This window comes from Chanodichthys erythropterus, chromosome 9 (genome assembly GCF_024489055.1).
Source record: "Chanodichthys erythropterus isolate Z2021 chromosome 9, ASM2448905v1, whole genome shotgun sequence".
NCBI classification, from domain to species: domain Eukaryota; kingdom Metazoa; phylum Chordata; class Actinopteri; order Cypriniformes; family Xenocyprididae; genus Chanodichthys; species Chanodichthys erythropterus.
In genome coordinates, this window is record NC_090229.1 from 18,661,781 (window position 1) to 18,689,355 (window position 27,575).

Here is a 27,575-nt window from a genome sequence, read left to right on the forward strand (position 1 = left end):
ACTATTACTTTGAAATAATAAAATATAGAACTGTTGCACCATATGGTACAAAGAGTGATGACAAACCCTGTTAGAGGCTTTCATGATCTACACCCACAGCAGTTTTTGAATGTTTCTCATATTGAAGAGGATTTGAAAAGGCCTGCTAATGCCATATTCTTCTAAAACAAGAAGCAGCAAAAAATCTCAGTTCCTCTTGTTTAGACACAATTGGTGAAAAAAAAAACCCTCCTACATGATCAAAAATTAAGAAAGACCCAGAAAAATGAGAATAACTGCATAGATCAATTTACCAAGGGATAAGCCATTATCCACAAGAAAAATATTTGTTTCATCCAGCCCATAAAACTTCAAATGAACATTTTCATTTTCAAGTTTCTTTTGTCTATTTGTGTCTTCAAGGTGGACATTTCATGAAGAGGAAGTTCATTGTCTCATGACTTTAATTGTATGACGGATATGAAACAGAGAAGTGGCTTTATTAAGGAACTCAGCAAATTCTAAAATCTGCCACATATATTTTATTGAAGTAGTGTGAAACACGCATCTGGTGATCATGGAGTCAAGAGGTTTTTGTCTGCTGATGCTTTGCTGCTGTTTTATCAATGTCTGCAACCTTCATCCTCTCTATCGTCCCAGTAATGGACTTCGCGTGTGTCGTAAAAACTCAAGTTTGACAGCTCTGGAGGTTCTACCAGGTGGAGGCTGGGATAACCTGCGCAACATAGACATGGGCCGGGTGATGAATCTGAGCTATTCCCAGTGTCAGACCACAGAAGATGGTGTCTATCTCATTCCAGATGAAGTCTTTGTCATTCCACAGAAAGTGAGCGGAGTGGAAACAAACTCTGAGATCATCGTGTCATGGCTGGAACAAAAAAGCTCCACTTCAAGCTCCATTAATGCTGATGTTTCCTTCTATTCGGTGCTCAATGCAAAATTCTCCACAGAAAACCAGCGCATGAAAACCCACCAAGTGAAAGACAGTTCTGTAACAGCACGAGTTCAAGTAAGTACAAAAATAAAAAGTAAAAAACGTCATACTGAGTTGTATGGACTGTATGAACAGGGTTAGCAGGACGAATATAGAAGATTTTTTAATAAAAAGGAAAAAATGTAATTTTGAATAACCTAAAATTATATAATATAAAACCATTCTAATACCAAAATAAATAACATGTAGTATTGTAAATTTTATTAGCATCTAAAAAATATGAATATAAAATATGAATAAAAATAAACAAACAAACAAATAAATATGATGGAAAAATGTTCTCATATTATTAAATATTTGTTTCTCAGGTCCGTAACCATCTGTACACAGTAAAGGCGTTTCCTGACTTCACTCTGGACTCCCGCTTTGCTCGACAGGCAGAAGAAATTGCAGATGCTATTGAGAACAATCAAACCCGTCAAGCAACTTACCTGTCAGAGAAACTCGTACTTGATTATGGTACTCATGTCATCACAAGTGTTGATGCAGGTGCTACTTTGGTGCAAGAGGACTATTTAAAAATGTCTTATGTCTCTAACAGTAAGTCAGACATGTCTTCTGTTTCTGCATCAGCAGGGTTTAACTTCTTTGACAAAGTAAAATTTGATATTGGTGCCAAAACATCTCAGGGAACCTCTGAAAACAGCGGTTATCAGGGTAACATCACATATTCTTTAATTCAGAGCCACGGTGGAGCTTTATTCTACCCAGGCATCACTCTGCAGAAGTGGCAAGAGAGTACGCTCAATAATCTGGTGGCTATTGACCGCTCTGGGCTGCCGCTGCACTATTTTCTTAATCCATCCACATTTCCAGACCTCCCAACACCGACAGTAAACAAAATGGCTTCATCAGTTCGTAAGGCTGCAGAGCAGTACTATAAAATAAATACCATTCCAGGTTGTGTAAGTCCAGATTCCAAAAACTTCAACTTCCAGGCAAATGTAGATGATGCTTCCTGTGAGGGTCCAGTCACCAATCTTAGCTTTGGTGGCATTTACCAACGATGCACTCCATTGACATCAGATGGAAATACCATCTGTGATGAGACAGCACAGAAAAACCCAGCCACTGGTGATTATTCTTGCCCTGCAAAGTACAACACCACCCTATTACGCTCTGAGACAGTAGAAAAAGGTTATAATCATTATGAATGCCACAGCCACTGTCATTCATGTGGTTTCTTGTGGTTGTCTACTTGTTGCGACCAAACATGTGGTGATGCTTACCGTGTCCGTCGTGCAAAAGTTGAAACTTACTGGTGTTCCTCAACTCAGAAAACCCCAGAGTACTCTGGATACCTTTTTGGAGGTTTATTTGGGTCAGGCATGCAAAACCCATTGACCAAATCTAACGGCTGTCCTCCAAACTACTTTACCCAACACTTTTTGTCTAATGGCATGATGGTATGTCTGAGCAATGATTATGAGGCTGGGACAAGATTCTCTGTGCCTTTTGCTGGTTTCTTCAGCTGCCAGTCTGGCAACCCTCTCTCAAAGGGTCAATCTCGCTGTCCACCTCAGTTCAGCCAACATCTTGCTGCCATCAGTGATGGCTGTCAGGTATTGTACTGTGTCCAGTCCGGTGTGTTCACTGGAGGTCAGTTAAAGCCTATCCGCCTCCCACCATTCACAAGACCCCCAATGGTCAGTATGATCGCCACAAACACTGTAGCTGTAATGACAGAAGGCGATCGTTCTTGGGTGAGAGTTGGACAAACTAAAATGTGGCGACTGGCAAAGCCTGGTGAGATAAACAAAATGGCATCAATGTTTGATGCGTCTTCTTCTCAGATGTCCGGAGGAGAAAAGGCTGGAGTAGCCATTGGTGTAATGGTTCTGGTTGCTCTTGTGGTCATAGGAATGGTGTTTATAATGAAAAGGAGAAAGAGGTTTTCTGCCATCGGGTTGAGCAAAGGCTATGAAGAGATTGATAGTGAGGTTCAAAGTGAGAGCAGTGTAGAGATTCAAAGAGAACAACAGAATGAGATTGCAAATGAAAACCCTAATCAATCCCTACTTTCATAATGTCTTTAAGATGACTGTTCAGAGATTTACAGTAAAGCTTTATAATGCTATAATGCTACAGCAGCAGTAACAGGTACAGCAGTTATTTTACTAGCAGTAACCATTCTCTAAAAATAACTTATATTCACATTTGTTTAACAACTAACAATCTAAGCATTGGAATAAATCTGAAAGAAAATGTTTCTGTTTGTGGAATGTCATAAAATATATACATTTAAAAATGGTTCAGTGTAAGGATATACTGTACAGCAAATGTTTCAGTACTGTATCTTATAGCGAGACTGTTGTGAAATAAGAATACTCTGCAATAAATTACATATACAGAATTATGGGCTTTATATAAAGTTATTTTCTACTGATTTATTATTTTTATTGATATATGTGTATATATCTAAGTTGTTGTGCTTTTGTGACTAATAAATAGTTCTTAAAGAAAAGCTGAGCAAATGTCATCAACTTCACACCAGACAGACTTACCTTAAATAAATATAAGGATATCTTGATGAGAATCAAATTATATATGTCTCACTTACTTGTTGCTAGGGAGATTGCAATTGACTTTTCAAGGTGAAATCTACAAGATGTAGCAAATTATCCCAAAAAGAAATATGTATAGTTAATTATTACAACTAGTTATTGGCCTAATTAATTATAAATATTTAGATCAGCTCTAAAAATTAACTTGATGTAGCAAAATTAATACCACAATCAACTAACCTGTTGATCCAGTGAACACTCTGTTTCCGGGGTGTGGGAAATAACTTTCATACTGTACAGTACTACTCCGAGCACGTAGCCAAAATCTGCATGATTAGGAAATCCAGTATATGAGCATGAACCACAAACAACTTTATGTGTGACACATTCAAGACTTTATTAAATAGACCAAACACTTAAACAAATCTATACACACACATACATGCATATACAATTTAGCAATGGAAAGAGAGCTGAAGCAGAATCCAGAAAAGCAATAAGTTATTTGAAGTTCAGCAGATCAACAGCCTTGAGCAAACTATCAGTTTCTAACACACCCTTCTTTAAAAGGGGTAAGAGAAACTATCGAATAATGACTATAAGGGCTAGATTTACTAAACAGGGCAAATTAGCGTGAGAATGCAATTAAAAAAAAAAAAAAGCAGATGGGAGTGGAAAGTTCTGCTGACTAGCGCAAACCTTAGTAAATCACACACTATTATCCTCCCATACATAACTGTTTCCATGCATTTTCACTGCATGTCTCTAGTAAATCCTGACAATAGTTTTTTACCGCCAAAAGAGGGTTTGTGCTGGTGCAAGCTGCTAGTAAATCTGGCCCTAAGTTTGATGCATGCCTTGACTGAATAAAATTGTCCTGATGCAATTTGTTGAGGCTCCACTTGATCTTTGCTAAAGTTGTCTTGATGAGAGAGAACTAATTTGAGTCAGAGGACTATACATTAGATCTTGGTTAACTACAGTTTGCAATTCTGAACCATTCCTTAATAGAGTTTGAATTAATACATATGCAAAACAGTGTAAAAGAACATTTATGGTTACATAGGAAAATTGGATGATTGTACATATCTCGAGTTATTATACATAGCAGGTATAGGATTAGGATGAACTGTATAGAAAAAGGGTAGATTTGTCTGTTTCAAAGTGAATTTACAGTAAAACTATATCTGAGTTGTAAACCAGTCTGGTCTTTGTAACCAGAGTCCTAGTGTTAGCTGCATTTGGGGTTTTAGATGCTCTTCAGGGGCATTGCCTTAAAACTCTACCTCATTGTTTGTTTTGTTAGATGAGGGGTATTGTAGATTATTTGAGAAATATAACAAATAATTGAGTGTCTGATATGTCCAGCCACACAAAGACAAACACTGTAAACAACGTTAGACTATTAATTTGTATATCATAATTAATCTCCCAAAAAAAATCCCAGTTACTTGTCTTCTTAAATTCTGTCTCATCTCATCTTCTGAGAAATGTCTTTTTTTACCCGAAGACTCAAGATGGCACCAATTATCTGTTCTAACTTGCATTTGCATGACAAGTAAGAAAGCATATTGATACAGAGAAATTAAAGTAGCACCATTATGTTGCCCAGATGAGCGATCAGTTAAACTGTTCAGTGGTCATTATTCAAATACCCACCAACAAACAAAACAGGAATTAAGTTCATCTGGCATTTCCCCTATTTATTAACTACCTGTTTGAGATAATTGTTTCCCTTTAAAAAGTTACAGTATAATCTCATAAATCAGGAAACATGAATTTGCTAATGTAGTGAACAATCAAAATTAGTAGGTAGAAATAAGTGTGTGTGCGTGTGTGTCTGTGTGTGTGTTTGGCCAACTCTCACTATTCCACTAACTCTTTCTTTGTTTTCTATATAATTTATTTTATATATATTATAATAAATATATTACATATATTACATTTAAACCAAAAACTGTGTACACAGCAAGACTTAATATCAGCGTATTCCTTTTTTTGTGATTTAGACACTGTTCTCTGTAGTCCCAGGAAAACACAGGTGTATAATCAAACACACATTGTCAAGCAAAAGTTACACATATTGAAAAGACAGCTACTTTGTCTATTTTTGCTCTGCTGATGGAAAGAGTTCCAAATGGAGCCATCATTGAACAGAATCAGTGTTTTTGAAAAAATTGATTCATTGACTGCCCCACCCACCCAAACAAACAAAACAGGAATTAAGTTTATCTATCCATTGCCCTATATTTATTAACTACCTGTTTGAGATAATTCTTTCCTTTTAAAAAGTTACAGTATAATCTCATAAATCAGAAAACCTGAAAAACCAAGAGGATGCTCACTGCCAATAGGTGGAAGTTGATGTTCAGCTCCCCTTCTTTGGATGTAATGGGTGGAGCATGTAGGTCCAGCAACACCCTAACCCTACCCATAGGCCTATCCCTAAACCTAATTAGGTCAAGCTCCACCCATTATGTCCAGAGAGCTGGATGTCATTTGGTTCTGCAGTGAGCACAACTTGGAAAAATTCCAACCACTAATGCACAAACCGACAGTCTGTCTGGAACGTGCAAACACACACAAATAGAGGGATAAAACCACAATGGCCATGAAATTAATTTTAATTTTTGAGTTGAAGTGGCTTCTAATTACAGACTTTTTTTTTTTTTTCAAATTGGTTTTTAATTGATGCTTATGTTTTCAGGCAATAAAATGGGTTATTCTAATGTTAAATTAGCATTTTTGTCCTCTATAATTTTCTATACATCATAGACAAAAACAAAACATGACACAGTGTGTTTCTGAATATCCAGAAGAAAATATATCATCATCCATCATCCTGCATGATTAAGCTTGACCTTGCACTTCATCCACAATTCCCTTATACCAGGTCTCATGAGAACCCTCCCCCACTGCACAGCTGGTATTCACAAAAAAAAAAAAAAAAAATCAAAACAAAACCAGTCAGCGGATGAAATCTTCCCTGCACAGAAGAAAGGGCTTGAAAGGAAGACACTCCCTTCCACAAATGCCACGGGCTCAGGCTTTCACACAATGCTCTTTTTCAACATTAGCATTCCTGAAAGTGACTCTACAGCAGTAACATTTTATGAAGAAACTGTATTTTCGGAAGAACACAGAAAAAGACTTTTCTGAAGTAGGTCAATATGGTGGTGTAACACAGCTGGATAAGACTGTTGTATGAAACCTACTTGGTGGATAACATTGAACTTGGTGAGGTGATTTTTTTTTTAACAGTTTGGATATTTTAGCAATGCCATTTCAGCATAAATAATACAAATCAAGACTTTCATTATAATTTTACACCAATATTCTTAGTATTTTTCATTTCATTTTGCATGCATGTTGCTTCATTAATGTTTTTTCCATTCTGGAAGAAATTAAATATTACATTTGAACCCTCTGTATTTCCCTGTAGACATCATTATGGAGACAAATCACTGTGTTTTCCATGTGTTTCTCTGCATTTGTCTGATAATGACACACTGGGACATGAGTTCAGCTTGCCACGCAGGCTCTCAGGCAGAATGTGAGAAAGCACCATTTGTGCCTGGTTACAACCTGGCAGGAGAAGGCTTTGACGTTGTCAGGATGCGGCGTAAAGGTGCATTTTTGATCAATGTCAAGTCACACATGGACAATGGCACTTGTACGGTCTGCAAGAACCGCTTTCAGGGAGGGCAGATGCAGAAACTTCCCTCAGCCATGCTGGACTGGCGTCCCTTCAGCCGCTGCAGCAAACAGCTTTCTACTGCTCTCCATCATTCTGTTGACTCCCTAATGAAGAGTTCAACATCACTCATCAACAACAACTGGGAAATGGACCTTAACCTTCATGACATTGGAAAGGCGATTTTGGGAGGGAGCCGTTCAGATATTGCTAAATTTGCCCATTCTCAGAATGCAATGGATAAGGCAACATTTGCCCTCCATGAAATCAGTTGTACATATTACAGGTAAGTCCATATGAGTTTATGACTTATTTAGCATTGTATTTCTACTGATGTTTTGGTTTAACTTGCCACAAAATGACAACAATTGGATCTTTGAACATGCATAAAACCTTGCTAAATGATTAGGATAACTGAGAAACCAAATTTATATAGCAGTCTCATACAATATGTATCACATCCAAGGTGGGCAAATCAAATAACTCATCTAAAATATCTTCATTAGTCTGTTAAGCCTAATACCTTCATTTTAAACTATTACAATATCAAAATGAATAATTTCAAATGATATATGCTTTTTTACAACTATACATTTGGGAAATCTTTAGCCAGTATTGCATATGATGTAGGTCTACAGTGGTGGCCTCAAAATTATTTGAACACTTGCAGCCAAAAAAGTGAGTTCTTGACTTGTGATCAAAATAACAGCATCATTAATAGGAGAGTGCAAATAAAATCTATTTAACAAACAATTACTTTACCCAAATACACGTTTATTGAAACTGCATACGCCATTCACCCTTGTGTTTCACATCATATTCATACACAGAAAAGTTGCTCCGGCTGTGGGTCGCGTCCACTAAGGTGTACATTTTTGGACTTCCTCACACCTCGGTCATACAACGAAAAGGCTTCATGTCTCCGACTAAAAGGCTTCAGTCATCAGACAAAACGGCATCGCGCCTCAGACTGAAAGGCTTCATGTCTCAGGAAAAATTATGCCAGGTGTCAGGTCTCGCAAATAGGCATCGAACAAAACAGCCTCAAGCAAAAGGCATCAGACGAATGACATTTTAACATTAACAAAATAGCACATTGCAGCTACCTTGCATTGCAAACTATCATGAACACATATGAAAATTAACCATGGTTAAAAGTGTGTTAACTATGATTTTTTTTTTTTTTTTTTTTTTTTATCAGATCAGTTAATTTGTGGTTACCATGGTTAACTACAATAACCATTTTGTTTTATTTGTAGTAAAACCAAGGTTAATTTTTATGAGAGGTAAAAAATCTTTTGAGCTATTGAATGCATTGTTATAAGCAGCACAGCTGCTTTGTGTACAGAGGTTACCAAGGAAACGGCTTTATTTCTGCTGTTACAGCGCCACCTACTGTCAGAGAGTCGATTAGGCAAGGCAAGGCAATTTTATTTATTTAGTGCTTTACAAATACATAAAAATAAAAATGGAATGCAAAAAAATAACAATAAAAACAAATCTGACGGTGCTTATCCTGAGACCTGAAGCCTTTCAGTCTGAGCAATGCCGTTTTGCTCCGATGACTGAATCCTTTTAGTATGAGGCATGACGCCTTTTCGTTGTATGCTATAGGCGAACTAGGCGGTTGCTTAGGGCGACAAATATGTTGGGGGCGCGGGCGCCCTATAGGGTCGCCGTTACGTTACGTTACGTTAGGCAAGTGCGCAGTTGATGAAGAAAATGAAGCGGTCTAATAAACCCTCCGGTGCACAGGGACTAAAAAAACGGAGAAAGCAAGAAGATAAAAGGAAAACCCAGTATAGAGGTAAATCTTCTCATCTCAGCCATTAGGCCGTGTGTCCACCAAAGCGTTTTTAGCCAGCTGAAAACGCTAGGCGCTCTGCTTAAAACTTTTTTTCCGTTGAGACGCTTTGTTGCTATGATACGGAATATCCGCGGCACTGTTACTTATAACTGATTTTGCAGGTAATTTGTTTCAGACTTAAAATGTTGACACAATGTGAAATTACTTTGCTATGTATTTTCGGAGAGCAGCGATATTAATTTCTCATCCATGTCTTTGTACAGCAAGAATGTTGTGACAGTTGGTCGGTGTTGTATTTGTCCCGCCCCTCCTCCACTCTGATTGGACGGCTGGCTAAAGAGTGACAGTGATTATTTACTCAAAGTTCAATATTCTTCAACTCGAGGCGACCAGTAAAAAACGCCAAGCTCTCAGCACCTCGTTACGCTCTCGGCGTTTAAAAAACGTGGCGTTCCCATTGAAAACAATTGAAAAAGTACGCCAGCAGCTGGAAAAAACTCTCTGGTGGACACGTGTGTTAAATGAAATAAATTTGCTTAGTATTGTGTGTTACTTTGCTAGTTTGCTACGTATTACTAGCAAACGTAACTTCACTGAATCTCGCCTAGGGCAACCAAAGGGCTAGAGCCGGCCCTGGGTGTGAGGAAGTCCTAAAATGTACACCGTAGTGCAATTGAAAGTTTGTTGTCACAAAGAACGAGTAAAAGTGGCCATGGATCATTCAAAACGGCAAGACTCTAGTGAATCACCACTAGTTGTAAAAAACAAAACAAGAAAAGTTATTAATTTGTCCATTCTGATAAGATGTCATGTATCTATGTGTACACCGGTGCCTCCAACCACATTCATCCGCACAGAGGAGCAGACCCGGAGCACAACCAAAACACTATTTCTCCTCAAGATGAGTGCAGTTTTCCTTTTAACCGCTAGAGGGCAACTAGTTCAGCTTTAAAACGTCATATAACATGACTGAATATTATTGCACTGATAACAAATTATCAGAGCAAGCAATTGATGCTAAGCCTTTACAAAAGAATAATTTCCATAAGGCGACTTGGTGGATATATTATGAAGTCAGTTCCCCTGAAACATTTCCTTTTGTTTTGCTTAAAATAAATGTCACTTGATTTGAAAAAAAAAAAGTAATATTTGTATGTATTTTCATGAAGTTAACTCTTGTTGGCTTTTCAGAGACAGTCACCTAGTTAACACAACCTTTAAAAGCAAGCTGCAGTGCAAGTAAATTATTTGAATGTCAGTCTTCTTTTCCTTGAGAGATTATGTATTAAGATGAAGAGGCATTATCTCAAGGATGTTTAGCATTTAATCCTCATCTGACCAATTTAGTCATAATGAAATCACTTGAAAACCAAAAAGTCAGCCAAATCACAGCATTATCTGAAAAACAAACCCTGAGCATGCTTTATTAAGTACTTTCTTATCAAGTCCCTTGACCAAATAACTGAAAAACACAACATCAGGCAAAGGACAGTTTTATTTAGAAAACACACTCAAAATCTGCTGACAGATGACTTCTTTTGTTGTTCATTTACAGTTACAGAGTTACAGATCACCCAGAGATCAGCAATGAATTTGCAAAACATCTCCAGCGACTTCCGACACAGTATGATGACGAAACAAAACCCCTATACCGAAGAACTATAGATACGTACGGCACTCACTACATACGTCAAGTCCATCTGGGAGGGCGAGTGAGACGGGTCACGGCTTTTCGAACTTGTCTTGCAACCCTGAAGGGCTACTCTGAGACCGACATCAAGAACTGTCTGAATATTGAGTTAAAGATGAATTTAGGGTTCCTGCCAGCTAACGTAACTCTCTCCAACAAATGCTCTCAAATCCTTAAAGATAACTTGAGCATGGGATTCTACCAGGGCTTCATGACACACAAGATAGAGGTGCTGGGAGGTGAGAAATACTTTCCAGACCTTGTTTTAAACCAAAGCCCAGCTGAAGCGTACTCGAACTGGATGATGAGCTTGCATGACAACCCTGATGTTATATCATATGCAATTTTCCCTCTCCATCATCTGGTGGCTGATCCTGAGGTTAGTGCCAATCTGAAAAGTGCAATAACAGAGTATATTGAAGAGAACATGCTTTCTGTGGAGCACAAGGAGCATCAAGGATGTTCTCAGACACCAAATCTGGATTACAACTGCTGCCCTATGCGAGCCGCCCGTGGCACGTTGACAGTGTTGGTGCAGAGAGCCGCAGGCCTGAAAGCAGATCTCTTCACACGCACTGATGGCTATGTGAAAGTTTGGTACAACCTTATGTATGAGGAGACTGATGTGGTTATGGACAATAATGATCCCGAATGGAACATCAGCTATGATTTTGGATCAATTGAGTTTGGTCATGAACTCATATTTGAGGTGTGGGACAGTGATGTCTTTTATAATGATATGGTGGGGAGATGTGTGGTCAGACCTGAACGTGGGACTCATTCACACAGCTGTAAATTAAAGCGTGGCATTCTTTATTTCACTTACAGTGCATCTTGTGATGCTCACCTGACTGGACCCAGTTGTAGCAGATATTCACCAAAAACATAAGACCCTTTATTTGTATAGAACAAACTATAATTATAAATGATATTTCTGCATATTAATTTTTAGAGATGACATGTCATATACACAAATCATAGAAAAAAATAAGCACAAATAAAAAATAATCACATTTTCATTATTATTTTTTTGTAATAAATTTCCAACATTTATAGTGTTCAAATGTAATGGCACATTTTGTTGTTTCTTGTTGAAAAAAGTAGAAGACTGCAATGTTTATTTCTAGGACTTCTAAGACAGAAGACAGAAAATAGTTTTGCTTTCAGCGGTGTGATTCCTATGCATGTCTGTGGTGTTATACAACACAAAGTGAAAAATGAGATCTTTTCATGTTTTGTAACAGATCATTCAATTAAACTGCCTATTGGTTCAATAAAGACCATGCACAATAATTTTACAATAAATAAGGCATGAAATTCTGTGCTATGTTTACCACTTCAAGGTCATTGGTTCATTTCCCAGGGAGCACATATTCATTAATTAACGCACAATTCACAAATCACAAATCACAAACCTGTAAATGTAAAATTACCCACCTGCAGGTCCTGCATACTAATTTGTATATATTGTTTTCTTCTCTGGAACATAAAATATGAACATTTAAAAAAAAAAAAACTGCATACAGATTTGGAATGACATAAGATTGAGTACATAATGACAGAAATTTCTTTTTTAAAAATGTAAGTAGCTCTATAAAACACTTCAATTTAAGACAACATCAAGTATTGCCAGCATTATGTAAGTGGAATTACTTTACTTTATTACAAAAAGAATGTCATTTTTTTATTAAGATAAAATGATAATGAAGTTTTGTCTTTTGTCTTCTTATATACCATCTGTAGCGAGTAAATGGGTCTTTATTGTTTATAAAAAAAATTATGAAATTATTTTATTTTATTATCTTTAATCTAAACTGGCAGTTTTAGCATTGTAGTTGTAATGTTTCATGGTCATGAAAAGTTAAAAGGATAGTAAAAAAAACGAATGGAATTTTTTTCACAACATCCACACAATCAGATTTGATCTTAGAGTGTGCATACGCTTAAATCCATGCCAACGCTCATAATGTAGCTCAAAACATAGGTTCGGGAGGAGCCTAAACATTCAGTCCTGTCAATCATCATTAAGTTCGTACTATATAAACTGCAAACACCGCATCATCCCATTGACAAATTTTTCTGGCAACTGGCCCCACCCTATTCTGTGAAACATGTCCCAACCCAACGAAGTGCAGCTGTTTTCCTTGGACGACGAATTTTCCTGTGATGCAGTATCTTTTGATGTCATAGAACCGACCCCAGGACCATCTAACTCTGGCTCCAATTCTGGACAAAACAATGGGAATCATGGTCATTCTTCTCGCCGTCCTCCGGCTAATTCACCAAGGCGCCACCATGGAACTCACTCTTCCCCACCTCCGCCTAGGCGCCCATGCACCTCAGCCACACCGATTTCTCCTCGCACACCAGCTCATCCAATTGCATCCAGATCATCCCCCATCCCTGAAATTTCAAATGGACCATTAACGAGCTGTGGCATTCACTCGCGGCACTCCTTCCAACCAGGAAGGCACAATTGCCACGAGCTCTATCGACCTCTCTCCCATGCCTACAGCACATGCGCTGCCCGCCACAGCGGGTTCCAACCCTGCCCTCCCTGTTTCTAGCACAGGGTGCTTGGCTTCCTCCGTTTACAACCTTGCTCCCCCATTACAGCCCAACCTGCCACCCACCTCTGATCTGCTTACACACTAAAAAATGCTGGGTTGTTTCAACCCAAATTTGGACAAACTCAACTATTGGGTTAAAAATGTAATTGAAAAAAAATTAACCCAATGGCTGGGTTTATCCATATTTGACCCAATGCTGGGTTGAAACAACCCAGCATTTTTTTTGTGTAACCTTGCCCATAACTCAGCAACCTTTGCTCCTTCCACAATTCCTCTTGCTTCCTTTCCCAAAATTTCCAGAGTGCCGCCACTGCGACGCTGTGGGGGAAAAAATGGGCCTCAAAAATCAATCTCTTTCATTGCCACAACTCCACCAGTCCTCTGCATAAATAAAGGCAGATCAAATTCCGCAGAATTAATGTCTTTCATCACATGTCTGATCTGGTCTTCAGCTTGTAACCAGTTCATACTTAAAGCAGTACATATTCCAAGATGCAAAAACCAAATTGCTGACTCTCTCTCCCGTTTTACTCACTATCTCTTCATTTGCAACTTTCCTTAAATTCAACAAGGAACCATAAAAGTATATCTAAGTGGATTCCTAAGCAGCAGATGCTTATTCACACTCTGCTCAGCTTTAATCCTTGCATCATCCATTTAAAACACATTGATACATTCAAAAACAATCTACAGTTATTTAAAACCAATTGATACACTTCCCCAAAAGAATCAGTCTCAAAAAGATTTGCTACTTTTCTAAAACAGAACTTTTACATTTACTGTTACTTTTCCAAAATGAATTGCAACTTTTAAAAATAAATTGCTACTTTCCCCAAATGAATTGTTATTTCTCTAAAAATGAATCACTTCTTTCCTAAAATGAATCGCTACTTTTCCAAAAATAATTTTCAAAATGCATCAATACTTTTTTAAAGAATATTTGATAGTCATTCAAAAACAATCTAGTTATTCTAAATCAACCGATACACTTCCCTAAAAGAATCAATGTGTTGAAAAGAATCGTTACTTTTTCTAAAAAGAACCACTACTTTTTTCAAAAAATAATTGCTACTTTTTTTTTTCCAAAAATTACTACTTTTAAAAAAAAGAATCGCTACTTAAAAAAAAGGGAATCGCTACTTTCCAAAAAAAAAAGAGAGAAAAGAATCGATACTTTAAAAAAGAATCAATACTTTAAAATAAGAATCGGTACTTTTCTAAAAAATTCACTTTTTGAATTTCACACTGAATTTTTTTAGAAAAAGTAGTGAATTTTTTTTAGAAAAGAATCGATACTTTAAAAAAAGAATATGTACTTTTCTAAAAAAAAAATTCACTGCTTTTTCTAAAAAGAATAGCTACTTTCCTAAAAAGAATCGCTGCTTTTTCAAAATGAATTGCTACATTTTCAAAAAGAATTGTTAAATATTTTAAAAACATTGATACATTCAACAACAGTTAATACATTTATTCAGAACACATTGATACATAAGAAACAATCAATATATTTATTCAAAAAGGATCAATACTTTTTTAAAGAATATTTGATAGTCATTCAAAAATCTAGTTATTCTGAACCAATCGATACACTTCCAGAAAAGAATCAATGTCTTGAATAGAATTGCTACTTTTTCAAAAGAATAGTTACTTTCCAAAAAGAATCACTACTTTTCTAAAAAGAATCGCTACTTTTCCAAAAAGAATCGTTAATTTCCAAAAAGAATCACTACTTTCCAAAAGAATCGCTACTTTTTCAAAAAGAATCGTTACTTTCCGAAAAGAATCACTACTTTCCAAAAGAATCGCTACTTTTTCAAAAAGAATTGCAAATTTTTCTAAAAGAATCGCTACTTTTTCAAAAAGAAATGCAACTTTTCCAAAAAGAATCGTTACTTTCCAAAAAAAAAATTGTTTAAAAGATTTTTTACAAAAAAAAAAATCACTACTTTTCTAAAAAGAATCACTACTTTTCTAAAATAAATTTAATAAATTGCTACTTTTCTAAAAAGAATCGCTACTTTTTTTAAAAAATGAATTGCTACATTTTAAAAAGGAATTGTTAAATATTTTAAAAACATTGATACATTCAACAGTTAATACATTTATTCAAAACTTATATATTACTTATATAATATATACTTATATAAAGCTTATATATACTTATATATATTTATTCAGAACACATCGATACATGAAAAAATCAATACATTTATTGAAAATGGATCATTTTCACTTTTTTAATGAATATTTGATAGTCATTCAAAAACAATCTAGTTATTCTAAATCAATCAATACACTTCCACAAAAGAATCAATGTCTTGAAAAGAATCTCTACTTTTCTAAAAAGAATCTCTACTTTTCTAAAAAGAATCGCTAATTTTTCGAAAAGAATCATTACTTTCTAAAAAGAATTGCTACTTTTTCTAAAAAGAATTGTCTAAAAATGTCTTATGTGTCTAACAGTCAGTCAGACATGTCTTCTGTTTCTGCATCAGCAAGCCGTTACTTTCAAAAAGTTAAGTTTGGTATTGGTGTCAGTGCATCCCTGGGAACTTCTGAAACTAGCAGTTATCAGAATAACATCAACTATTCTTTCACTCAGAGTCATGGTGGAGCTTTAGTCTACCCAGGCATCCATTTAGTCTACCCAGGGTGTATAAATCCAGATTCCAAAAACTTCAACTTCCAGGCAAATGTAGATGATGCTTCCTGTGAGGGTCCAGTCACCAATCTTAGCTTTGGTGGCATTTACCAACGATGCACTCCATTGACATCAGATGGAAATACCATCTGTGATGAGACAGCACAGAAAAACCCAGCCACTGGTGATTATTCTTGCCCGGCAGAGTACAAAACCACCCTATTACGCTCTGAGACAGTAGAAAGAGGTTATAATGAGTGCAAAAATTCCTGTTCCAGATGTGGTTTCTTATGGTTATTTACTTGTTGTAAAGAAATATGTGTTTTTGTCCGTCTTGCAAAGGTGGACACCTACTGGTGTTCCTCAACTCAGAAAACCCCAGGGTACTCTGGATACCTCTTTGGAGGTCTATATGGACCATCTTTGCAAAACCCATTTACCAAATCTTACAGATGTCCTCCAAATTTCTTTGTCCAGAATTTTTTGTCTAATGGTCTGATGGTTTGTCTGAGAAATGACTATATGACAGCAACAAAATCCTCTGTGCCTTTTGCTGGTTTCTTCAGCTGCCAGTCTGGCAACCCTCTCTCAAGGGGTCAATATCACTGTCCACCTCAGTTCAGCCAACATCTTGCTGCCATCAGTGATGGCTGTCAGGTATTGTACTGTGTCCAGTCTGTTGTGTTCAGTGGTGGTCAGTTAAAACCTGTCCGTCTCCCACCATTCACAAGCCCACCACTTTCTGGCATGACTGCGACAAACTCTATAGTTGTAATGACAGAAGGTAATCTTTCCTGGGTGAGAGTTGGAGAAACAAAGACTTGGCAACTGGCAAATCCTGTAGAAATTAATCAAATGTTTGAAAGTTCTGGAGGAGAAAAGGCTAGTGTAACATGTGGTCTGATAGCTTTGATTGCTCTTGTGGTGTCAGGAACTCTTTATTAAAACAAAGAGGTGTTCTTACTCTGAGGTGTGCTTTGGAGTGTGGCCCAACTTGGATGAAGAGTCAGAATGAACAAAAAGTGAGAATACAAATTTAATTATATTACATTACATTTATTCAAAGTTACTTGTGAATGAGATAGTGTATTGAAACTGTAATCAAATCATATTGATCTGCGTCTGGTGATGGGTATGAGAAATGTGCAGTTTTTTCCCCCTTTCATTATTATCCTAAATAATACAGATTTATATTTTAAATTCCTCAAGAACACATTCAACACATTTTTCTGCTGTGCTCTCAGATATTGCACGAAATTTGCAAATGGTGTCTTTACTGCATAAAGAATATATCTCCCTTTCTTTACTAATACTTGTGTCTCTCTTTTTAAACTGTTTTAAATTTTTTTTTTTTTTAATTGAATTTATTTTCAATATCTCTTTAAATCCAATGTCTGACTACTTAAAAAAAAAAAAATATATATATATATATATATATATATGGATACATATGGAGATATTTTAGATTTTAAAAAAACTATTTTGTTTTATGTATGCTTCTAATACAATTCAGACAGTTTCAATAAATTTAAATAACTTTATTTGGAAAAACATAATACAAGGACACAAACGCAGAACAAATTTTGATAAGGTACAAGTGTAACCAGTTGAACCGATATATGTTATTTACAGCAGTGCCTTACAGCAGGTCTGCAATTTGGAACCAACTCACCAGTCCTGTTGGGGGCTAAACTCTGCTGGTAAGTGAAGTACAGTCATTCAGATGGCACATTAAGACATGGTGTGGAAGATAACCATAAGTATTTCAGGTGATCCCTGAGTAATACAGTCTCCTCATTTGTCAAAGATTTGTGTGCATTTAATAATTGACCTCAAATATTTGAACACTGGAAAAAGTGCTAGTGTTCACCAAACCCACATGAAGTATGAAGGTCAGGTTTATGGTTTCATGTAGCTATTTGCACTTGATGAGTGGAAGGAAATGCACAAGCAGCTACTGGCTCCATGTTCTTTGGGTTTTAAAGGCCAAGTGAGACTTTGAGCAGCTCTGCCATTTGTTCAGTCATAGCACCATCCTCACCTGAAAAGAACAAGCGACAATGGATTAAAGGTTCTTAAATAAACCTAAGTAAAAAAATCAGACAAGACCACAATATAGCAATATATACTGGCCCCCCCCGGCCAATATATTGTGCATCCCTACTGAATACATCAATTTACTAGTTTCTTTGACAATGTAGTGTGTTAATGGTGAGTAAACATTTTTGATTTTCCATCCTCTTTCTCTTTCTGTGACCTGTGGGTCTGAAAAAGTTTGTGTGCCGACACTCACCTTCATCAGTGGTCATGTCCTGTTCCAATTTTAGCTTTTCCTGTCCAACGCGGAGCATGCAAGCCTCAATCGAGTCCCTGCTGATGAGCTTGATCACTTGCACTGTTCTACAATGCAGAAACATGATCAGGAACTACATTTCCTTCTTTGTTAATGGCAATCATCTCCATTTCATTGTATTGACACAAACCTGGTCTGTCCCATTCGGTGACAGCGGTCCTCTGCTTGTTTATCATTAAATGGATTGCAATCAATGTCATGCAGTATGACTGTGTTAGCCGAGGCAAGGTTGATTCCCTGGCCACCAGCCCGAGTTGACAGAAGGAACACAAAGATCTCAGGACTTGTATTGTATTTGTCAATGAGACCAATCCTAGAGACACAAGGGTTCAAGTAGATTTAACATTTGTTCAGACAGGCCGCAAAAAAAAAAAAAAAAAAAAAAAAAAAAAAATCACGATTTTATGGATTGTTTTGTTTTTAACTTTTTGGGAATTCACACAGCTGTGTCTGAATAGATCGATTTATGGTCACATGTTGCTTTAACTATAAACTAAATGGGCCACAGTAAATGGAGATAAAAACATATTGAATGAAAATTGGCTGTCTGAACAGGCACATTTTATTACTTGCCAAGTAACAGTGAGGATGGTCAGTCCCGAAGATCAAATCTAAATTGAGAGCAGTGCAAACAATGTGACATGAGGTACTAAAGCCCACCTCTCCGCCATGGGAGTAGAACCATCCAGTCGAACAAACTGATGATCAAGGTGTTTGAGCAGAATCTCCACAATGTCCAACATCATGGTGAATTGACTGAAAAGCACAACCCTGTCACCCTTGGGGTAAAATAGATTAAGTTAGTATATCAAGTTAAAGAGTAATAAGTTATTTTAACACATTAGTAGCAATAAAAACTAAACTGAGACACCTCAAAGTGAGTAATGCAACTTTTAAATGGCATCAAGACAAACCTTTTCTTTGAGCTCAGCGAGTGTCTTGGTTAACAGCGCAAACTTCCCAGAGTCTAAGATGAGCTCCTTATCCAGCTGAAAACTGCTAATGGAGCTGTACTGCTTACATAAATTATGCAGCTCAAAATCAGACATCACTTCCATGTCCTCCTGGATCAGTGCAGGGTCGGCATCAAAATGTGTCGGCTCCTAAAATAAGCAAAACCATGTCAGTTCAACGACAGTATACAACACAACAGTAGATCTCAACCTCTTTGAATGCAAGGTACAAAATTCAAAGGCCCTTTGAACCTTATTAGAAGTTTGTGATTTAATGGATAAGGATTTTTACTCAACTTTCTTGCCAAAGAAATATTTTATAACTTAGCATTTTTAGAAATACATGTATATTCATTTAAAAAAATTATATATTTTTTTTACATTAACCATTTTATTAATTTACATTCCAAGTCTAGAAATCACAATTTTATACTTTTTAAAAGTGTTTTAACATTGTAATGCTTGTTTCACCTTATTTTTTAAAAAGTTCTAATTTGATTCTAAAAAATTATTCTAATTTTAAGTCATCTTGAGGCCCCCCTTGGATGTTTGCTGAGGGCCCCTCTCCGGGTCGAGAACCACTAGTATATAGCTACTTGCTACATTAAAAAAAACCCCAACAAAACCCAACAAAACTCCCAGGGCTGTATCCATGATGAAATATTTTGTTTTTATATGCACAGTTCAATATTTATTACTCAACCTCACTTACACATTAATCTCCCAGTCCTCACCTTAAGCATAGCTTTACTCATGGCAGCCAATTTGTCAGTGGTGTAGTACTGGCGGTGCAGCAACGGATGATTAGCCATCTTTCTCAGCTGCATCATCACATTGCAAAGCTCCCGCTCTGAGGACAGAGATGAGGGGGAGTGTGGGACAGGTGCTCAGAGATAGAAAAACAGTCTTAAATATTCCCATTTTGTTTTTACAGATCTTCCAGCTGAGAGGGAACCAGTGCAACTTCTTGACAGCCTGGATATAATTTGTCAGGTAAATCTGAATACAATATAGCCAAACTAAAACACAGAGTGCATTACTTCTAGACAGCATGTTGGCATAAAAACTGAATAGCACATACTGTCTCCATTTGGAGTCTTCTTGAGTCTTTTGAAAAGTTTGTCATACAGCTTCTGCTGGGCATCACTCATGGGACACATTTCAATTTTCTCCACTTTTGGTGGAAGCTGTTTCAACACCTAGAATGACATTTGTCACACAATCAAACAGGGCAAAAAACAAATACTGGTCATATAAAATTCTATATACATTTTCACTACTAAGAATACAGAATATATACACATTTTATTTTGATGGATGACCAATTCTGTGACATTTTCTCAGTAATGAATTAGTCCTGCAATGCATGCCTCACTGTACCAAGATATAGTAACTTATTAAAGATCTGATTCTAATCACAATGAGTAAAAAAGGGTGTACCTCACGCTTGACTCGTCTCAGGATGAATGGCTTCATGATAAGTCTGGCCTGTGCGATTCTCTCCTTATGAAAACTGCTTTCCTCTTCTGACGACCTCTGAAACAAAGCAGATCATCTGCAAGTGAGAGCGTGTTCTGTCTGGGTATATAATAATTACTTTTTACTAGGGAAGCATTTAGATTAATATTTTAAAAAGAGACGGCTCATGTAGCATTCCTTAGACGTAATCTGTGTATACCGTAGAGAACATTTTGGAGATCTGTGAGGTACTGCTAGAGAACATAGAGGGCATGATGAAGTTCAGCAGGGACATGAGCTCCAGCAGGTTGTTTTGTAAAGGTGTTCCAGTCAGCAGCAATCTGTGCTCAGCCTGTAGATGACAGACACAAATCATCATGTCTAACCAAGAAATGCACACAACTCTTCTACCCTCCTCTCTCTTCATTAAGCACTTCCCAAACTACCCCAAAAGAGAGTCTTTAAAATGTATTTACAATAATGTTTACAGCAAACAAGACTGCTTGTACTGACATTGATGGCCATGAGGTGGCGGTAGCGCAGCGAGTTCATGTTTTTCAGCATGTGGCCCTCATCAAACACTGCATACTTCAGCCTCAGCTTGCGGAACAGACTGCGGTCATGGTCATTCCCTATTGTGAGATTGTAACTAATACAGATAAAGAAGAATGAATAAACAAAAGGACAGAAAAGTGTTAACATCACTGAATATAACTGACTTTCATAAATGCAAAGTCTGGTGTTTTTTTTCTTAGTGCAACATTATATAAGGACTGTATCAATACACTGAGCCATCTTATACTTACGTGGATACTATGATGTTGAATTCAATCAAGCCACTGAGGATGTCTTGTCGCAAATATTTGCGATCTTCCACAGAACCTACAAGTTTAAACAAAAGAATAGAAAGGAATTAAGAATTATGCATTGATATTATTTTACAGTGGGGTTTGAGGCCTATCTAGGTTTCAAATCCAATTTATTCTTTGAAAATATTTTTTTATAATTGAAAAACTAATGAAACTTATAATAAAATAAAAAAGTTTAAATGTGCTTGCCTGGAAACTAACTCACCATAGTAAATAAGAACTTTGAGACTGGGGCACCAAAGACCCAGTTCACGAACCCAGTTATCTGCAAAGAGAGATGATGAAATAAATCATCTTAAGCAGTATTTAAAGCAGAGTTCAGATGCTACACTTCCACTGAAATAAGAATCTCTTACCCAGTGTGGACGAGGGTACGGTAATAAGATGAGGGCCCTTAATTCCTTTTTCATACAAATGAGCCAAGAAAGCAATGGCCTGAATTGTTTTACCCAACCCCTGTGGAAAGACCCAATTACTTATAACCAATATCCATGGAAATAGTCCTCTACTTAAAAGGAATCAGTAACCTACTTGGATCACTTCACACCACTGTATGAACTCAAGATGACAGCGACTCACCATTTCATCTGCCAGGATGCCACTCAGCTTGTGCTGGTGCAGAAGAATCAGCCACTTCAAGCCGATCAGCTGATATGGTTGTAGTTTGAAACTAACAGAATTGAAAAAACAAAAAGGTTAAAAAGGAAAAAAACAAAACAAAAAAAAAACAAAGAACCTCCATTCCATGAGAACAGATATGAGCTCACTTGCTGCTCAGGATTTTGGGTTGCTTGATGGAGCCCATGCCCGCTTCTATGACCTGGGTGACATCTTTAGTCATTTTCTGTGCAATCTTCTCACATCTTCCCATGAGGTCTCTAACCACCTGCCTCTCCTTAAGCACCACCTTGCAGCCATGTACCAGCTCTATAGACAGGCCATTATCTTTATAGAACTGCTCTTTCTGAAAGGAAGAGAAACACAATTAGAGCCTTTCCACCATTTGGTTGAGTGGTTAATGTAGCCAAATAGTGCCACTCTGTACCAACTGGGAATTGCTGAAACAGTTTTGGTTTCCTTTCCAATCGGGAATGGCCACGTCACCAAATGCCATTCCATTAGCACTATTCACCGGTCTTGACCACAGACAGCTAACGGGGCCAGGCATTTAGTACATGGAATGGTTTGGAGATTTCCCATTTTGTTACCAAATAACTTTAAAGTAGGGTGGCAAATTTGACACCTCATTTAAAAAATTATATAAAATTCTGCTAAATTTTCAGTCTGGCAATAGCTAGAAAAACAAATCTGCAATTTAGAATAAAATAAAAACAGCTGAAGCACAAAACAGGATTTTACCCAAGTCAAACAAATCTTTGAATAAGAATCACTGCCTAAACAGCCAAAAGAGTAAGATTAAGAGTGACAATTAAAACGGCAGTAGAGAGTGCACATATTAAATTCTTACCACATCTTTCCAAGTGTTGAACGGCCTCAGTGAAATGATCTTCTGGGCTTTTTTGATCGAGCAGCCAGATATCAGAGCAAGCTCATCTAGTGAAGCCTCTTGGAGAAACTGAATGATCTTGTCCTGAAGACTGCTAGAGACGCTGTCCTCATCCTCAGAGTCCAGATCATCAGATACACTCTCAACATCACTGTCAATCTCATCTTCGTCCTCAGACGCACTGATGTCATTTAGAGGCAATTTATCGTCCCTCTTCCGTTTATAGGATGTGTTCTTGGTGGTGTTTTTGCTGACTGCAGATTTTTGTGTTTTTGGAGTAGACACACTAGAAACTTTTGACATGGGAGATGGTACTGCTGTCAGCCATTTTGACAGACTAGACGAGCTGTCAGGCTTTTGTAGGCTCTTGCCATTTTTTTCCTTGGAGTGAGATGATTTTGACTTTTGTTTTCTCTGATCTTCTGGTGAACTTGAATCTTAACATGATAAATCACAAATGGCTTTTAGTCAATTCATTCGCACATTAAAATTTGCATTTGGACTAAAATTAAATCTTCAAATGTAGCTGAAAATCTGTAACAAATCACCTGTTGATGAAAACACAAGCAGTGATCCCAAGGCATTCTCATAGTCCCATTCGTGCTCTCTCAGGACATCCCTCAGGACCTGTTACACAAATTGAAGACACAAACTCTCCAGAACATTCCAGTACTCTTTCGTCATGATTTCAATATGGCTTCAAACCTCTAGTCTACCTCTTTTTCAATATCAGGCAGTTTCTTCTTCATCTTCTTTAACAAAGCCTCCTGCCTCTCTCTGCTTGGCTCTTGACTCTCATCATCTTCAGAATCTTCATCCTCCTCAGATTCTGAATCTGAATGCTAAATCAGAGTCAACAGCTATTTTAAAGCTCTCCATATTAACACAGAGAGAAAGATGTTAAGTTTAAAACATCAGATTCAAAAGATCTTACCACAATTTTTCTCCTCTTCTTTGGTTGATTATCACCATCTTCACTATGTCCCGCTTTGCCTTTCTGTCTGCCTGAATCTGCATAAATAAAGCAGCTTTTTATGTATTATAATTTATAGTAAAGTACCTCAATTATAAATCACCTTTAACTTTTCCAACTTAAAACTAGAGTGATCAGACGTGATTGACCACAAAGAATTCTGGAGCATTAAATCATTGATTGAATGTGTAACGTGTAAGTAAATAAATAAAAAAATCCTTTACCTTCATCTCCATAAACCATCAAACAATGTGCTATAGCTCCCTCCAGTGTGCTGGTGCTCTCAACCACCTGTCACAACAGTTACATAAAAGTATAAAATTTACAATGCCAACACTATAAAATTCACCTGCTTTAAATCCATGGGTTTCATGTGACATCACTTTATTTTATCTGCCCCCATTTTTGTGTCCAGTCACAGCTGCGCGACCCGTTTAAGTCTATGGTGACAGCAGCTACAACTACCAGAGGAAGGCCAATGAAACACTCTCAGAAGGTTCACAACAAGTTTACAATATGTCTGGGATATGTTGTGTTGTTAGCTGTTTTAAGTCACCAGAGAGACCCCGAACTACAATTTTATTCGAGTTAGATCAGCGAAATTGTTGGCTTCAATCTGAAGGGACCACACCATTGGCAGCCAAACAGCAATGCACAACATTATTAAATGCTGAGACTGTAATTTACAGAACATTAAAATGAGAACACTATTGTAATAAAACGTTGCGAATTCTCTGCGTTGTTGTTTCAATGTGTTGTTGTGGGAAGAGCGCATCTACTGGAGTTAAACATTGATTACATAGTTCAAGCTTCACTTGTGCATTTGCGTCATTTTGTGCTGATAAAACTCGTAATATTAAATTTATGAAACATAAATATCTGAGTAATCTCATAAAGGATGCGTTTCATTGAGGTAAATAACTCACAGAGCTTTATTGTACTTATGATCATCTATGGCTTCAGCGCGAGCGCTCAAAAAGTAATGCAAAACATTACTAACTATGATTGGGACTGCCTTCTTATACATGATATTAAATCGTATATACTTGAAATATATAACGTGGTGAATTCTTTGGGCTTAGTTGCTGTGTTTAGGAGTTATAGGATGAATACATCCACAACAGGAGCTACTTATTGACTACGTTACTTAGTTCAAGTTCATCTGTGCATGATTTTGTGCAAATACTAGTTGTAATATTTTTATTTTGTATAAATATCTGAATTATCTTATATAGGATGTGTTCCGTTGAGTTAATTAACCTTTAGTTTATGGGTTTTGATTATCTTTAGCTTCAGCGCGCACAGCTCAAATAGCAATGATTAACAGACTAATAGTCATTAAAAATGTTTACTACTACTGTAATATTAAAACTTTCATATTTTTTCAAAAACATGCATTATTTTTAATAATAATAATAATAATAATAATAAGCACTTATTTTGTTCTTGTATTATTTTCATCATCAACACATGGTTTGATTAATAATAAGGATCACGAACAATAACAGATTTTTTACTCAAATCATCTCATTTTGATAACACTGAGCTACATGCGCTGAATGAACACCTGTAAACAAACGCTTTGCTAGAAGGTGAATTAACTCAACAGAACACATCCTATATAGGGTACTTCATATATATTTATACAAGATAAACATATTATTACAACTTATATTTGCACAAAATCATGCACCATGAACTAACTAGTAACATAGAATAGCTCCTGTTGTGGATGCGTTCTTCTTGTAACAACACGCTGAAACACTAGAATTCACAACATTTTAATACAATAGTGTATACAATTAAAATGTTATTAATATGACAGCCAAAATTGTAGATAATGTTTTGTGTTGCTGTTTGAGTGTTCACGCTGAAGCTAAAGATGATCATCAATACAATGAAGTGCTGCTGCGTTTGTTGCCATCTCAGACACAAAAATGGCAGTGGGCATAGCGGAAGTGACGTCTTTGAAACCCATGGATACTAATGTTACACTAAAGAGGGACTCTTTACCTCCATTAGGTCTTTCTTACTCTTCTGAGGGAAGATCTCCAGTAGTTTGATGATTCTGTCCTCCATCTCCTTGTTCATCTGGTCCTTGGACTCTGATGTTGAACCCCTGTAGAGTAATTGTATGTTAATTGCACTTATTACAGACTAAATGGTTTTCAAAACGTTCAAATAAATAACCCTAGTGACAACCAATAAGCTTCAGATCTAAAGAAAACGTGTGAAGCAGCTGAGAGAAGACCTGTTACAGGCTCACTTATGACAAACTCAGTCTTGCTTACTTGCACATCTTGACAGCTTTATCATCTGCAAATACATCCTCCAGTGTGTGTCTTGATGCCTTGCCTGATGCACATCGACCATCTGTCTTTCTTTGGTGGGCTGCTTAAAAATAGAATTTTATTTTCAATACTGAATCAAGACAATATTATGGTTGAATTCACCATTCTGCCATGTTACAAAGATGCAGTCGCAACTCCCAAATATGCTGTAAAATATGGTCTGATACACTGATAAACAAACCAAAAAGAGAGCAGGTCAGCGTCAATCCCAAAATAAGGGTGTTGAAGATTAAACCTTGCGGATTACCAATGGAGAACCCATTTGTACAATATAAACTCGCATTCCATCTCTTATCAACACAAACACACGTAAAAACAAATGCGTTTATGATGTCCGCCATGCTCTCTAGGTTGAGCATAGCCATTATTCTTTACGATGAACAAAGCCCCGGCGGGAAATGGCCTTTTTTTCTTACCCCGTTGGTTCTCCTTATCCGAGCTAGATTCATCCAATGATTTACCGTGCCTGTCGACCGCATTGTCCCTTTGGAAACGGAACCGGTCCAGGTTAAAAAAGCTCATTGTAATATCACTATTTTCCGTTATGAGAATCGTGTGTCTCGCGCGACCAAATATCCGCCGGTGACGCTCGTGATCTTGATTCTGTTCGGTTATTAAATATTCAGGCCAGCCTCATCGATATGATATAAATACACCAGTAAGTGACTCAAATATGAATTCTGTGAAATACCCAATACTTAAATTGTTCGGCATTGGAGCATGACAGTGCGGTAAGTAATGAATACAGCAAATAACACGTTCCCGCCACCGGCTGACATGCGTCATTTCCGTTTTTGAGCCAATAGAAATAGAGCGGCTTTTTTCCCTTTAAATTTTTAGTCAGGATTATAAACATTAAACTTTACAATATTTTACAGAGGTCCAATTATGTAAAATAAAATGTAAAATGTATAAATTATATTAATGTGTAATAAAATATATAGAGGAAATGTAAAAAAAAGCTAGATAGATAGATAGATAGATAGATAGATAGATAGATAGATAGATAGATAGATAGATAGATAGATAGATAGATAGATAGATAGATAGATAGATAGATAGATTTCGTGCTAAAAGATTAAAATAGACGGTTTACAATTCTAACATGTTGACATCGAACATGACAAATTTTACATTAATATATCACTCCAGCCATCCACTAGGTGACACACTTGGATTACAAAGCTGCATGTCCTCTTACGTGTCCATAA

At 36.8% G+C, this 27,575-nt stretch overlaps 4 protein-coding genes across 6 annotated transcripts; 3 read left to right on the top strand and 1 right to left on the bottom strand.

Moving 5' to 3' along the window:
* The first annotated feature begins 524 nt into the window (after positions 1–524).
* On the top strand, positions 525–3,446 carry LOC137026410 (macrophage-expressed gene 1 protein-like). Its single transcript, XM_067393748.1, has 2 exons — positions 525–1,009; positions 1,303–3,446. The coding sequence occupies exons 1-2, from the start codon at positions 557–559 to the stop codon at positions 3,019–3,021; spliced, it is 2,172 nt and encodes a 723-aa protein (XP_067249849.1). The 5' UTR covers positions 525–556; the 3' UTR covers positions 3,022–3,446.
* A 3,166-nt stretch (positions 3,447–6,612) lies between these two features.
* prf1.5 (perforin 1.5) lies at positions 6,613–11,612 on the top strand. 2 transcript variants are annotated; one of them, XM_067393750.1, is made up of 3 exons: positions 6,613–6,735; positions 6,941–7,478; positions 10,555–11,612. In XM_067393750.1, exons 2-3 carry the CDS (start codon positions 6,949–6,951, stop codon positions 11,576–11,578), a joined length of 1,554 nt encoding a protein of 517 aa, XP_067249851.1. In that variant the 5' UTR covers positions 6,613–6,735; positions 6,941–6,948; the 3' UTR covers positions 11,579–11,612. The 2 variants fall into 2 exon arrangements, with proteins under 2 accessions (XP_067249851.1, XP_067249850.1); XM_067393749.1 differs by having other exon boundaries at positions 6,615–6,740.
* Positions 11,613–12,800: 1,188 nt separating this feature from the next.
* On the top strand, positions 12,801–16,845 carry LOC137027440 (macrophage-expressed gene 1 protein-like). Its single transcript, XM_067395624.1, has 2 exons — positions 12,801–12,860; positions 15,691–16,845. Exons 1-2 carry the CDS (start codon positions 12,801–12,803, stop codon positions 16,843–16,845), a joined length of 1,215 nt encoding a protein of 404 aa, XP_067251725.1.
* A 619-nt stretch (positions 16,846–17,464) lies between these two features.
* smarcad1a (SWI/SNF-related, matrix-associated actin-dependent regulator of chromatin, subfamily a, containing DEAD/H box 1 a) lies at positions 17,465–27,124 on the bottom strand. 2 transcript variants are annotated; one of them, XM_067393752.1, is made up of 23 exons: positions 26,781–27,124; positions 26,305–26,404; positions 26,027–26,132; positions 24,238–24,304; positions 23,975–24,051; positions 23,757–23,882; positions 23,589–23,667; positions 23,002–23,477; positions 22,301–22,497; positions 22,113–22,203; positions 21,890–21,989; positions 21,739–21,798; positions 21,471–21,546; positions 21,178–21,313; positions 20,885–21,016; positions 20,647–20,742; positions 20,288–20,405; positions 19,941–20,056; positions 19,168–19,356; positions 18,914–19,032; positions 18,384–18,566; positions 18,194–18,300; positions 17,465–17,941 (listed from the first exon to the last, which is right to left on the bottom strand). In XM_067393752.1, exons 1-23 carry the CDS (start codon positions 26,884–26,886, stop codon positions 17,880–17,882), a joined length of 2,919 nt encoding a protein of 972 aa, XP_067249853.1. In that variant the 5' UTR covers positions 26,887–27,124; the 3' UTR covers positions 17,465–17,879. The 2 variants fall into 2 exon arrangements, with proteins under 2 accessions (XP_067249853.1, XP_067249852.1); XM_067393751.1 differs by having other exon boundaries at positions 26,305–26,407.
* Positions 27,125–27,575: the final 451 nt, after the last annotated feature.